The 13,904-nt window shown below is 39.5% G+C and overlaps 1 protein-coding gene across 2 annotated transcripts in view; it reads left to right on the top strand.

Moving 5' to 3' along the window:
• Window positions 1-391: 391 nt before the first annotated feature.
• The window catches only part of DHRS12 (dehydrogenase/reductase 12), a 345,812-nt gene continuing 332,299 nt past the window's right edge, over window positions 392-13,904 (top strand). Inside the window, exon 1 of one of the 2 annotated variants that reach the window (XM_044071677.1) lies at window positions 392-803. In XM_044071677.1, the coding sequence (XP_043927612.1) occupies window positions 748-803 (56 nt within the window). In that variant the 5' untranslated portion in view covers window positions 392-747. The remainder of the gene's footprint in view (window positions 804-13,904) is intronic. The other variant, XM_044071676.1, reaches the window with a different exon arrangement.

Below are 13,904 nucleotides of genomic sequence, written 5' to 3' on the forward strand. Positions count from 1 at the left end.
CAATGGAGATCCTCGAACATCTACATTTATGGTAGGTACAAAACTGTACTTTTCTACGTTTTCTTTAATAGTTGGATAAAACAGTTATTTTGTATCTGAAACACTTAAATGCTATATGAAATAGCATAAGCAACTCAAATACTACAAGAATTTACACTACAAGACTTTACACTGTCTGTGGGTATGTTTTGTACTGCAAAATCTCACTTTCTACAAAATGTCCTACTTTGAGCATTTGAAAAGGTGGCAACCCCAATCACATGCTAACCCAGACTGTGGACATCAACTCAACCTGAGCCCTCATCTTAGATAACTGTCAATCAGTACAGATAGTAACTGCCTGACCACGCCCATGCCTAAGCAAACAGCTATGGGGATTCGAGATAATTTTTAGTTGTACGTCTTGCATTCCACGAAGTTCTTGTCTTAGAAAAGTTAAATAAAACACATCTATATGAAAGGAAACGTCAAAACACAGCTCTGTGTTAACGCAGTTGGCCTTAGGCTGAGTTTTCTGCACACTAATTGGCATTTGGTTGGTTCACGCCCCATGCCATGATTGCATGTTACACAACAAGTTATACAATAAGCCAGTGACAGTAACGAATGAATACTAAACTTTTCTCGGGGACCCACGTTGCGCAAACAGGGAAGGCAACATATTGTCATTTGTAGTGGGCATGGTTCGGAAACGCTGTTGATACCAAATTAACTGACAGTGTTCGCACCTTTCCAGCTAAGCGAAGCATGTCGATCTATCGGAATGCCGTATGGTTTATGAAGGGGCTCAGTGAGTACACAAAGTAAGCTGCTTGCGTTGACATATTTTACGTTTATCTTCCGTGTTTTTTTTTTTTTGTAATTACATGGATGTTTTTCACTGTACAGTTATCATGCTTATTGTAATCATACTTCCCAACATCAGCAAGAAATTTGGACACAGCCATAAATAATGGGGGCAAATGACCCAAAATAGGGACTGTTTTTAAATCGTGTCATTGCAAACTTAGAAAGTTGATAGAAAAGCAGGTTTTACATTAGCATGAATTTTCTAAAGAGTATGATGACTGAAACTCCAATTTCTATTATAATTGTCTGACTTTAATCTTTAATAACTTAAGAATGATTTGCCAAAAACACAAAAGTGACAAAGTACAAGGCAAAAATCTGCACAGTTGACAGATACGGCTGTAAACGGTCATAACAAAGGACATGCGCGAGTAACGTTACGTTAGAGCTCACTTCACGTGCTTCGTGCGGTATTTCCGGTTGAAATAATCTCAGTACGTTAATTTCCATGAGGAGGAGGGGGTGGGGGTTAGAAATCCTCAGTGGTTTTCTAGTTGCCAGTTGTTTTTGTATTAAATTTCATTCGTTATAAAATTGATTTTTTTATGTTACATCACTAATGCATATAATCAGTATAGTTTTATGCTTCGTATTGTCTTGAAATGCATGTTGATACAAAAGCATTTTGCAACAGTTTTGACTATGACCGCATTTCTGTATATGTATTTAAACATATTCCTGCTTTTGAGTCTCTGTCCACAGCGTCTTTAACAAAGAAACTGTCAAATATGGGTGTTACAGTGGTCGTTTGGAATAGAAGAGGAATGTAGGTAAATGCAACAAAAGGACCACCTTTGTTTTTCGCAGCATGTGGGTGGTGGGCGGGGCCGGCCGGAATGTTTAAGCAGTTGAGCTCTGACAGCTGTGGCTATCACAGATGATGTATTCTGTTGACCCTTTATTCAACCATAAATATGGTTGCCATCTGTCCCACTTTAGGCAGTTATGTCCTGCAAAACAAAATTGTTAAAATGGCACATGTCTTGAGATTGTAGGACAAAATTATTTCCTATATTTATTTATTTATGGATACTTGTTAACCGGGTTACTCCAACTGGACTTATGGTCCGTTTTCAGTGGAGACCTGAGGAGATAAGCTCCAATACATAGTACAAAATTACAGAAAGTCACAACTTTACAGTAAAAAATATATATATTACATTAGTTTTGAGAGAATATCGTTTTGAATATATATATATATATATATATATATATATATAAAATAAGCCAGAGGCTTGCATGCATAATATTTTTAAGAAGGATATGCAGACACAAATTAAGACATTTGATCAGCTTTGTCAAAGATAACTCGTTATAGGTGGAAGTTTCTTTGTCAAGGTTCAGTTTGAAATCTTTAAACATTTCAAGTAAAGGATGTTTGGTCAGCTTTGGCAAAAACAACTCATACTAGGTGGTAGTTTCTTTGTGAAGGTTCAGTTTGAAACCTTTATACATTTTAAGTAAAGGCAGTATGGAGGTTACTATAGCAATAACCCACGCCTGGGTGTGGGTAATGCTGGATTTACCCACGGTTGGTGTGGTTTGCTCACAAGAGCGAAGCCCGAGTGGCCAACTGTGGGTAAATCCAGCATTACCCACACCCAGAAGTGGGTTATTGCTATTATACAATGACATTATTTAAGAAAAAAAATAATTATTTTTCTTAAATAATGGCATTGTATAATGCCTCCTTGCTGCCCTTCCGCAGCTGTCTGGGTATTCTGCGGCACTTCTGATGTACTGCACATGCCTATATTTACGCAGTGCATCAGAGCTGTGGGCAAAAGCAACGGAGAAAGCAAAATCTCTGTTGCTTTTTACAGCCTGTCTCGCTATGTTAAACAAGTTTAACATAGCGAGGCAGCTTTAAAAAAAGCAACGGAGAATCTCCGTTGCTTTTTTTAAAGCTGTTGCGCTAGGTTAAACCCATTTAGCATAGCGAGACAGAGTTTTGAAAAAAGCAACAGAGAAAGCAAGATCTCCGTTGCTTTTTAAAGTGTCTCGCTATGTTAAATGGGTTTAACATAGCTAGACAACTTTTTTAAAAAAAGGAACGGAGATGCTCTGTTGCTTTTTTTAAAAGCTGTCTCGCTATGTTAAACTCGTTTAACATGGCGAGACAGGTTGTAACAAGCAACGGAGATCTTGCGTTCTCCGTTGCTGTAAAAAAAAAGAGTTATATTAATGGAAAAAGTCCGGGCGACTGGACCTTTTTCCATTACTGTAACTCAATGTGCACGCTGACCAATCAGCGTGCACGTTTTGGAATATTAATGGGGGGGCCATTGTATAATGGATGATTTAGAATAATTTGAGTGGAGTATTGTGCATATAGAATGTAGTTGATTAGCCTGGAATAGCATTAGAGTAGTTATAATGCATAATAGAAATCAAAAATTTCTAGCTTGATGGAGTTTAGAATACAACTGAGAGGGAGAATGGATAGAATACAAATGAGAATTGGATGTAGTACTGTGGGAAAGTGCACTGATCGTATATCTTTTTAGGGGTGAGGATTTAACAGTGGGGGGTGTTTAGGTAGGGGCATGCGAAGGGCATTCCCATTAGGAGGACAGATGAGAGAGAGTAGGATGGATTTGAAGTTGTGGTTTGGTATGTTGCGTAGTGGGGGGGGGGGTAGAGAGATCCATAGTTTGGCTATGGTGTAAGATAGTAGTAGTTGGCCAGGGGGGTGTGAGGGTTTGTGCATTTGTAGGAAGTTTTGGCTTTCAGATCTCAGGGAGCGGCTGGGTGTGTAGAGTATTAGAGATTTGGAGAGAGAAGGGCATTCTGTAGGTTTGAAGATGAGTTTGTGGGCTGTTGTAAGTTGTAGGTATATTAGGTGGTTGGGGGGTTCTAGCCAGTTGAGGGTCTGTAGAGAGTGGCAGTGATGGCATGAGTTTTTAGAATTGGTTGCAGATTTGCAGATTTTGTAGTAGCAGGCTTCGAGTTTGGAATGAAGGCCAAGTTGTAGGTTGGAGAATAGGGGAGCACTGTACAAGAGAAAGGGGGGAAGGAAGGTAGATGCGAGGGTTTGTCAGGTGGAGGGGGTGAGGTAGCAGTTGTGTCTCTAGAGGAGACTGATTTTTTGATGGGTTTTCTTGATTGCAGAGTAGATGTGGGAGTTGAATTTTAGGTTTTCATCAATGGTAATGCCAAGTAGCTTGGTACTGGGAACAATTTCTAGAGGGGTGTTATTTGGGCTTTTAATGGAAAATAGGTTTCTGTTGAATTGGGAGTTTTTGTTAGGAGTGAAAATCATTAGTTTTGTTTTGTTAGTGTTTAGGGCTAGGTGATTGGATTGCATCCATGATTCTGTTTTGGAGAAGGCTATTTGGGTTTTGAGTAGAAGTTTGGAGGGGCAGGAGGCTGAGCAGATGATGGTGGAGTCATCTGCATATTGGATAACTGAGGCGTCAAGGATGGAGTGGTAGAAGCTGTTGATGAATATGTTAAAGAGGAGTGGGCCCAGTACACATCCCTGGGGAACTCCTGTGGGTGTGGGTAAGAAAGGGGAGGTTGATTCTTTCCATTGCACAGCTTGTTGGCGCATGGATAGGTACCTGGAGAACCAGGCTAAGGTTGAGGGAGAGAGGTCCAAGTATGAGAGCTGGGACAGAGTAAAGAGTGAGGGATGGTATCAAATGCCTTTGAAAGATCTAGAAACAGTGATGATACATATTTGCAGATGTCGTGTGCTAGATTGATGGTTTCAAGAAAGGATAGGAGGGCAGTCATGGTGCTATGGCCGGGGCGGAAGCCGTGTTGAGTAGGAGAGAGGAGGTTGTGCTAGGTTAGGTACGGCATAAGTTGTGAGTGGATAGTTTTTTCTAGTATTTTAGAGAGAGGAGAGAGTATAGCTATGAGTCTGAAGTTGGTTGTGTCTGTGTTTTTACCACCTTTATGTAGAGGGATGATGAATGCGTGTCGCCAGATAGTTGGGACATAGGATTCTTATATAGATCTGTTTATAAGAATAGATATTGGATATGCTATAGTTTCAGCAGATAGTCTGAGGAAAGTTGGTGGTAGGTTGTCTGGTGCGCTGCAGCATGGTTTTAGCTTTAGGAGTAGTCTTTTTATTGTGTTAGTGGAGACTGAAGAGGGGAGATGGAGGAGGGTGAGTGGGGGGTTAGGAGGCAGGGTGAGGGGGTTGGGTTGGAGGGGGAGTTGGGGAAGGAGGAGGATAGTTTAGCTATGCAATCTATAAAGAATGAGTTGAATTTTGTGTCAGTTTCAAGGCTGGTAAGCTTAGGATCAGAGCAAGGGTTGGCTTTATTACCGGGGTTAAGAATGGAGGAGATGGAGTTCGAAAATTTCTTTGGGTTGGTTGAGTGCATGGATTGCAATTTGCAGCAGTAGGTTTTGCGATCTTTTGTTATTAATTTTTTGGCTAGGTTACGTAATTGTTTAAATTCTAGGTGGGAGTTGGGGGTTTTCTGTTTTTGGTACTGTTTCCACTTTTTGTCTCATTGATTCATTATACGTTTAGTTTCTGGGATAGCCAGGAGCAGGGATAGGTTCTGATGTGTTTGGATCTGAGGGGGACTAGTTTATTTAGTAGGGTAAAGAAGGTATAGTTGAAATAAGATACAGTGCTCTCTAGAGGAAGTCATTTTAGGGGGGAATCAGTCAGTAAACTTAAGGCATTCTGAGAAGATTTCAGTGTTGAAGGTGGCTAGGTTACGGGTTGGAGTGAATTGGTGTTGTTTTTCTATGTGAGAGGCTTGGCGGTCTACAAAGGCTGGTAGGTGGTCGCTAAGGGGGTCTGGTATTATACCGGCTTTGTGGTATGGTTGGAGTGGGTTGTCAGTATTCAATCTATGATGGTACTGGAGGTACCATCCGTATTTGGCCTGGTTGCAAGGTTTATAAGTTGGGTGAAATTGTATAGGTTGATTGAATGAGATGGGGTATCAGAGTGAAAAGAGGCCCAGTTAATAGTCATGTCGCCGAGGATATAGGTTTCGTTTTTGATATTGGAGCTAAACCAAGAGAGGACGTCTTCTAGTGTTTTGGTATTATCTCCAGGTGGGATATAGATGGAACAGATGCAAATGGATTTGAAGTCGTTAAGTTTTAAAAAGCCTGCAGTCATTTCAACATTGTCAAAGGTTGGGATGGGGGTGGTGTATGGAGTAAAGGTCAGAGTGGAGGGGTAGATAATGGCTACACCACCTCTGTTTCTTTGAGGTCTATCATTATGTAAGAAGTAGTAGCCCGGAGGGAAGATTTTGTTGTCTTTGATGGAGGGTTTAAGCCAGGTCTCGGATATTGCAGTTCTATCAGGTTGGTTGTGAGAAAGCCAGGCATGGAGGTTGGGAATTTTATTTCGGAGGCTTAGTGCATTAAGGGTGATGAGGTGGATAGATTTGGGTTTGTGGGGTTTGGAAGTTTGGTTTGGGAGGGTTATGCTGGGGTTGGGGCCAGGGTTAGGGTGGATGTCGCCTGAGAGTGAGATACAGGGAGGAGCTGCCTGAGGAGGTGTAGTGGGGAGAGTGAAGTAGGGTTGTGCTGGGGGAGAGGTTTTTTGAGGTAGTAATTAGAATAGGGTGTGGGGAGTACAGTGTGTTTGAACAGAAAGGATGGTGAACAGAAAGGATGGGTTGGAAAAATAGAGTTCAGGGGAGATTTATGAGTATATGGGATTTATTTGGGAGGTCTGAGGTGGTGACGAGTGGGTTTTGAGGTAGGTGTGTGTTGGTGGGGAGTTTGTTGGGTAATATGGGTGAGGGAGATTAACAGGATAGTTATAGTTTGGGGGGTAGGTAGGCATTGTTTGGGTGTGGGGGAATTGGTTTGGAAGTGGGGGGAGTCTGATAGAGGTTGTATGTGATTGGATAGGGTGTGGTTTGTTTAAGTATAAATTTAGAGGTAGTGGGGGTGGGTGAGAATTGGGGGCAGGATAGGGGAGTGGAGTGAGCCCAAAGGGCGAATGGATCGGGTTAGAGCTGGACAGGAGTGAAATTCCCAAAGAAGACAATCAATGAAGATGGCTCCTGGAGGTGGGAAGGTACAGCCGGGCAGTAAGGTGAGTGAGAGATTCTGGGAACAAACAGGCACAAGGCTGCATAACTAGTTATGTATATTATAACTAGTATGTAATAGTTGCATAAAACAGTTATTCTGCATGTCAAACACCTAAATGTTATAAGAAACAGAATAAGCAGCTAAAATGCTACAAGAATAAGCTTTTATTTAGGCAAAAAAGTGAAGTTCTGTCCTTTGTGCTGGCCGTGGGTATATTTCGGTTTGCAAAATCTGACGTTTGTTCCAAAAATGTCCCACTTTGGGCATTTGAAAAGGTGGCAACCCTAACCATAAAGTACAAAAAAATAAATAAACTTGACAAGCAAGTTTTTTTCTATTGCAATTTAATTTACTATGGGGAGGAGTGGCTTCTCCAGTATTTGACTCCAGACATGCCTCTCAACCTGCTAGCGCAAAAAATCAATTCACAGCATAACATAATGGGGGTTACAAAAGCTCAAAAATAAGCACAACTTCCAAATATTGCCCTTATAAACTTAGAAAGTTGCTAGAGTAGCAGAAGTTATGCTGACATGCATTTTTCTGAAGGATATGAAGTGTGAAACTCAATGTATGTCATTATTTACTGACTTCAGTCTTTGGTAATTTGCTAGAAAAACACAAATTTTATTAGAAAAAGAACAAAACTGTGATACAAAAATATGGACATTCTGCGAAAATCTGGACAGTAAATGTATGCTGTAGTGTTTGCTGATATATAAGAGGGAAAGACACTAGGCCCTTTATATAGCAAATAAAAGTAAATTACATTACCATTAAAAGTGTGACAAGAAAATGTCTTAGCCTATTTAGTATTTTCTTTAGCAATGTCCACAACCTCAAAGACAATACACAATTGTGTGCAGAGCTCATTGTAAATGGTGCCACCTATACTAATGCAAAAAATATAGCAAACCTCCAGGCCGATAAATTCAGCTTCAACTTTACTCCTCTCTCCCCCTCAATCTTCCCTCAGGAAATTTCTTCAAATATAACTCCCCCTACTGTCACTAGGGAACAGGTCTTTAATGCTCTCTCTAAGACCAAGCACACTGCAACAATGGGCCCAGACACTACCACAGGATGCCTTCTAAATAGCATGAAACATGACCTATCAGGGCCTCTGGAATTATTATTTAACTTTAGCCTCCAAACAGGCTTCGTGCCTCATGACTGGAGAAAGGTAACAGTCATCCCTCTACACAAAGGTGGGCCATCTACAGACCCATAAGTCCCACTAGTCTTGTATGTAAAGCCATGGAAAGAATTATCATGGAGATGATCAATAGAGATATAGTAAACCTTCATACACTGGACCCAGCCCAGTTTGGTTTCATCAAGGGCAGATCATGCCTACTTAACCTGGTAGACTTCTATGAGAAGGTCACCAAAGCAATGGATGAGGGCAAAATCGTTTACACTGCCTACCTTGACCTGGCCAAGGGATTTGACACAATACCCCACTCAGGCATTTTAACAAACTCAAGAGATTAGGTACAGACCCGTATGCCACCTGGTGGACAGGACAGCCAACTGTCTCACAGACAGGACCCAGGAAGTTAGAATTGGGGAGTCCACCTCTACAAACAGGTCAGCCACAAGTGCAGTCCCGCAGGGATCGGTCCTTGGACTGCTCCTTTTTGGCGTTTACTTCTTAGAAGTCAAGGCCAATGTCCGTGGTCTCTGGCTTACTAAATTTGCAGATGATTGCAAGTTAGGAGCTGTCATTGAATCTCATACTGACACAAATGCTCTCCAGGAGGGGCCGACACAGACAAACAACTAGTGTCAGAGTCATGGACTAAAACTAAATGCCAAGAAATGCATGATAGTATCCTTTGGGAAGTCATCCTTCCCTGGTAGCTATCATATTGATAAATTACCCCTTAGAGTTGACTCAGTAGTCAGGGATTTAGGGACACACACAGGTAGTATTGTAGACTTTGATCATAACGTGTCTACAGTGGTGAGGAAATCATTCTATGTTGCACAACTTATAAATAAAGGTATGGCATCTAAGTCTACTATAGTCATTGTTCCACTATCATTGAGTACAGTGTCCCCTTTGATATGTACTTAACCAGGCATATCCAGCAACTGGAGCGTCCACAGAGGTTCCTCACTAAAAGAATACAGGGCATAAATAATATGTCCTATGCTGACTGCCTCAAGGCCCTATCCCTGTATTCTGTCTCCTACAGGCTTTTGAGGGGAGATCTATGCCTGGCATACAGGGCATTGCCAGACCCCACTCTGATGGACCCCCTGCATATCCACAAAACAAACAGTACCAGAATTACCCGTTATAAAGACTTAAACCTTGCCTATGATATAAATATGACCTGCTGGAGAGATAGGTATGTATCCCAGGGACTTCCCTGTCTCTGGAGCAGACTCCCCATCCATGTGAAACAGAGTTCCTCCCTAACCTAATTCAAGTGCAACGTGGACAATTGGATGGGAAACTGGAAATTCATCTATGGTTTGGCACCTGTATCTCTAATGCAAACAGGTAACCTGTAAATGGTTCATCTCTCAGGGTATCAGAACTTGTCAGAGATTTGGGATGCATGGCTAGGCTCAAAAAGGCCCTTCTGGTCGTTAGCCTAGTAAACATCTATGAACCTATGAAGTAAACAACTTAAATATTGTGATATACTTTCCTGTTCTGTGACAAATAAAGGTGGTAGCATGCAACTAGTTCAATCCTTCTACATGCTAAGTTTGAAGCCAGTGTGCACTAATGATGAATCCTTATGACAACACTGTTGATCCAAAAAAAGTCTGCTATTTGCTGCTGAAATCCCTTTCATTTTCTCAAAAGATTTAGTTGGAAATCTGGAAAGCAAGAAAGCCATTAAGTCACCTTAAGGGAAAAAATAAATAGATGAAGACATTCTTAGATAACCATAACTCTATATGCCACTAACCCTTCGGATAGCTACAACATGATTTTATATATGTGAAGAAGAGCCTTACTAGTGCAACTATTTCATACTTTATGTTGCTGAAAGTTGCTACACCACAGCTCTCCCACAGAAATACCAACCTACATGTCTTGCAATCATACCATTCGACTGCTCAGAATTTTGTAGAATGTAATTTTTTATTTTATTTATTTTTTCTGTGTGTGTCATTGTAGCCTTATTTTTATATTGTGTAAGGGAACTAGAATGCATGTTTTAAATTGCTGTATACTTTTGTTAATATCAGTCAAAGGGATTGTGCAGCACTTACAACTGCACATCCTAGCTGGCAAGAGGTAATGCTTTTCTTAATAATCACTGGCAGGTAACTTTTTTTTAGATCCCTCTTACTTGTGTAGGACCCAGAAACCAATGCTTATTCACCTTGTTGTCTGAAGATCTGATAAATTAACTTTTTTTTCTCCTCCAAACCCAGAGCTACCTCCATGTATATTTTTGACCCACCTGGGCAAATATTCAAAAGACTGCTAGATGTAGCAGTTTGAATCTTTCCCAGCCTCAGGACAACTCTTAATGATTTGAATAAGCATACTCCCTCTTTTGTGTAGTATAACGCAAGTAGTCATTTTCCACAAATACCTTTGCATTGCCAGTGTTCAATGTTCAACGCTGTTCTTTTTTGCCATATTTTTGTGTGCAGCATCTCTAACTGATATGACTGCATTTTTACCAGTATGGGTGTTGGTTTCTTTGTGGAGGTAAAATTAAGAGTATAAATATGATGCAGCTTCTTGATTAACAAATCCTCCTGTGGAGCACCAGTCCATTTACTTATTTGTGCCTTCATGATTTACCATTTTCTGAAAGATTTCTTCATTTGATGCCTCAAACTCTCATTCTTTCTTTCATTTCTCTCCCTCTTTTTCGGACTTCTTCAGAACTTAGCAGTTCATCAGATTGATTCATTTGTCTATTCATTCTAACCATTTTTCATTTGTTGTTAGATTACCAAAAATTAAATAAAGGCAGTTATGTAGCCTAGGACAGTCTGGGATGTGCAGTAACAAGTACTGCCCCAGCTGTGACAACAGATTGTGATGCGGGCTAATATACTGCTGCAAGAACACAGTACAACTGTTGCCCACTTAAGAGTTTTCATTCAAAGCATTTTTCGAGAAGCAATTAATGTTTCATGATAACAAAATTAGAATTGTACAAATTGCCGACAACTAGAATTTTTTATTGAGCACAATACATTCACAATAACTTACCTGTGGAAGTTGCCAACAATTCCTAAATGCTGAAAATCAGAACAGCAGTAACATGTAAAGAAGTACACTGCAAATCAGAACAATAGCAGTAGCTAAATAAACATGCAACCGATGATCAACTGCTTTGAGGTTAGAAGATCAGTTTGGCAGAGGAATGTTTTCACTATTTCACCATTTCCTACTTGTGATACTCACAGATATCCGGCAATATGTTATCAGATGTGAACAAATTGAAGAAACTGAGTCTGGGCTATAGAGCTGAGTCTTCAGCATACATGATTGACGTAGCAACAAGAGTGTGAAAATGGTGGACATCTTGCTTTTATAAGGTTTTGCCACATTACTGTGTTACTCTTTATGTATGTACCAGCTTTTCTAATGGTGCAAACATAAACAGCAAGCATTAGGTAAGTAAAGGGTTAACTGTTGAGGTGAAGCCACCTTGCTTAATTGACAGTTGCATCATGATGTCACTCAATGGGCACCACCCATTCTGCATGCATAGCTACATAAACTAAGACTGTTGTTTCCTAACCAAACCAAGAATTATGAGCAGGTTGCCAAAAATGAATTAAAACTAATGATAACCATGCCTTATCCTTTTGTAGAATGTTATTGTCTGTTAGGTAGACAATGTGGCACTGTGATGATGGGCCTCAGTCATAGTTGTAGGAAAAATGCTTTTTGTAATCAGTTTAAATACATTACGTTGAGTCTCTGCTTCACTGTAAATATGATTGTGTGTGTGTAGTGTATTGCATAAATTGAAAATAAGCACACTAATACTTAACTCAATAATCACACAGTACACTTGTTTGGAAGAAAATGGCCACAGCTATGAATTTATTGCACCAAACAGATAAACATTGAATGTATAATAATGTTTCAATTATTATATATTTTCTTGTCTGCACACTTGTCAGACCTGCGGTTGAAATGGGTCCACATCAGGTATTTTCATAATTTCATGTAAATGAAAATAAAACAAAAGCTGTAGAGGTAAACTGTGTACCCAGGCATTAATTGGATAGCAATACCCATTTCTATCAGCACGTGAAAAGATGAGGTATTTGGGTGTATGGATTTAAAGGATTCTATTATGGCAGTTAAGGATATGTGAAAAAAAGGTAACACAAAACTTGAGAAATTGGAAGCTCTTATTATAGATGTGGTTATTAAGACACATATAATGACAGTACTTATAGTTCTATAGTTTAGTTTTATATACAGGTCATGTGCATTTTTTGTCAACCAAGGGATAAGTTTTGAACTATAGTTAATAAAGCGCTGAACACATTTAGTTGAGAGGAGAAGGAGCCAAGAGTTAAGGGTCATAGGTTGTTTCTTCCCATAGAACAAGCTGCTTTAGGACTATCAGATTTGAAGGGAAACTTTAGAGCTACATAATAAAGGCTCATAGAATACAAGCTGAAAGTTACCAATCAAACTGGAAAGGCATAATGATGAAATTGGAGGGGGGAGGTTTCAAGGAAATAAGAAAAATGTGCAATATAATGGATGAAATTTATTAGAGAAAATTAACAAAGAAAACAAGGTACTGGGAATAACTATGGAAGGTAAGTATAATAGAATGAGACTGGCCAAAAGGGAAGCTTGGACTGCAGGTTAAAGACTGCCAGGGATTGATAAAAGAGTATAGTCAAACAGGAAGAGATAGGGGAGGGCTATGTGAAAGACCAGCTGTGATTTAGTTAGTTGAATCTAGAACAGAAGGTTTTGTTAGAAAGGTAATTAATAGGACATTTACAATATCTCCTGCTAACTAAAAGAATCAATCAAAAAAGGTTATAAAATGTTCAAAAGAGACAGTGGAAAGGACTACACAGTGGAACATTGTGAAGACCTCTATAAGACTCCTAAGTATGCAACAAAGTCCAGAGGGTTTAGGATTTTTATACACGAAGCATAATTTAGAGAATTTTTCTTTGAGTAAATTGCAATTGCTGGAGGTGTGTTGGGAAAGAGAGAGGCAATTGTTTTTTCCCAGAATTCAACATTTTGGCAGATTTAAAAAATTCTCTACAGAGTACTTTTTCAGAAATAAATAATTGTAACTAACAAATGATTCTTTTGAGGTGGGATGTATGATCTGAATTGCCTAGACATAGTAAGGCTTGTTACATATAATGCTACTTGCTGCCAGAAATGGAATTACTAGAAAATGGAAATCAGAATCAAAAACAACTGTAACCGATCTATTGAATATTGTAAAGAAGAGAGAGAGAAAAAAACTGGAGGTGCAATGTTTAGAAAAGGAAAGGAGCAAACTTTGTGGAAACTGAATTTTTTGTTGGAATAATACATGCAGAATAATGTTCAGTTGGGGGAGGAATGACATTTAAGGGAAGGCAGATCTTGAGCAATTTATGAATGTTGTAGTGAATGATAATTGTTAAAAAAGAAAACTGATGAAAATGTTTACAGTGTTTGTTTTCTATTACTGTATGTGTACGCATCATTTGTTAACATTGTGAATATATAAAGATGTTTTGAAGAAATATATAGCTGCCCTTAGCAAACACCGGAGTACCAGCAGAAAAAGAGAGGATCAGGGAACACCTATATCAAATTCATATAAAATCTGAAACAAATGCCTTATCTAAACATATTATGAGCACAGGTATTGGCCATCAATTTGTCTTCTCAGCTTTACAGGTTATTGAAGTTAGTAACAGAGGGGGTGATATTAAGAATTTAACAGAATGTATAGAAGCTGAATGGATCATAAAGACCAGAGCACATATCCCCCCTGGTATTAATGATAGGGTACCCCTTAAGCCCGTTTTGAAAAAAAGAAGACACAGGA

Source organism: Protopterus annectens, chromosome 5.part0, assembly GCF_019279795.1.
Source record: "Protopterus annectens isolate FY-2018-M chromosome 5.part0, PAN1.0, whole genome shotgun sequence".
Lineage (NCBI taxonomy): Eukaryota > Metazoa > Chordata > Ceratodontiformes > Protopteridae > Protopterus > Protopterus annectens.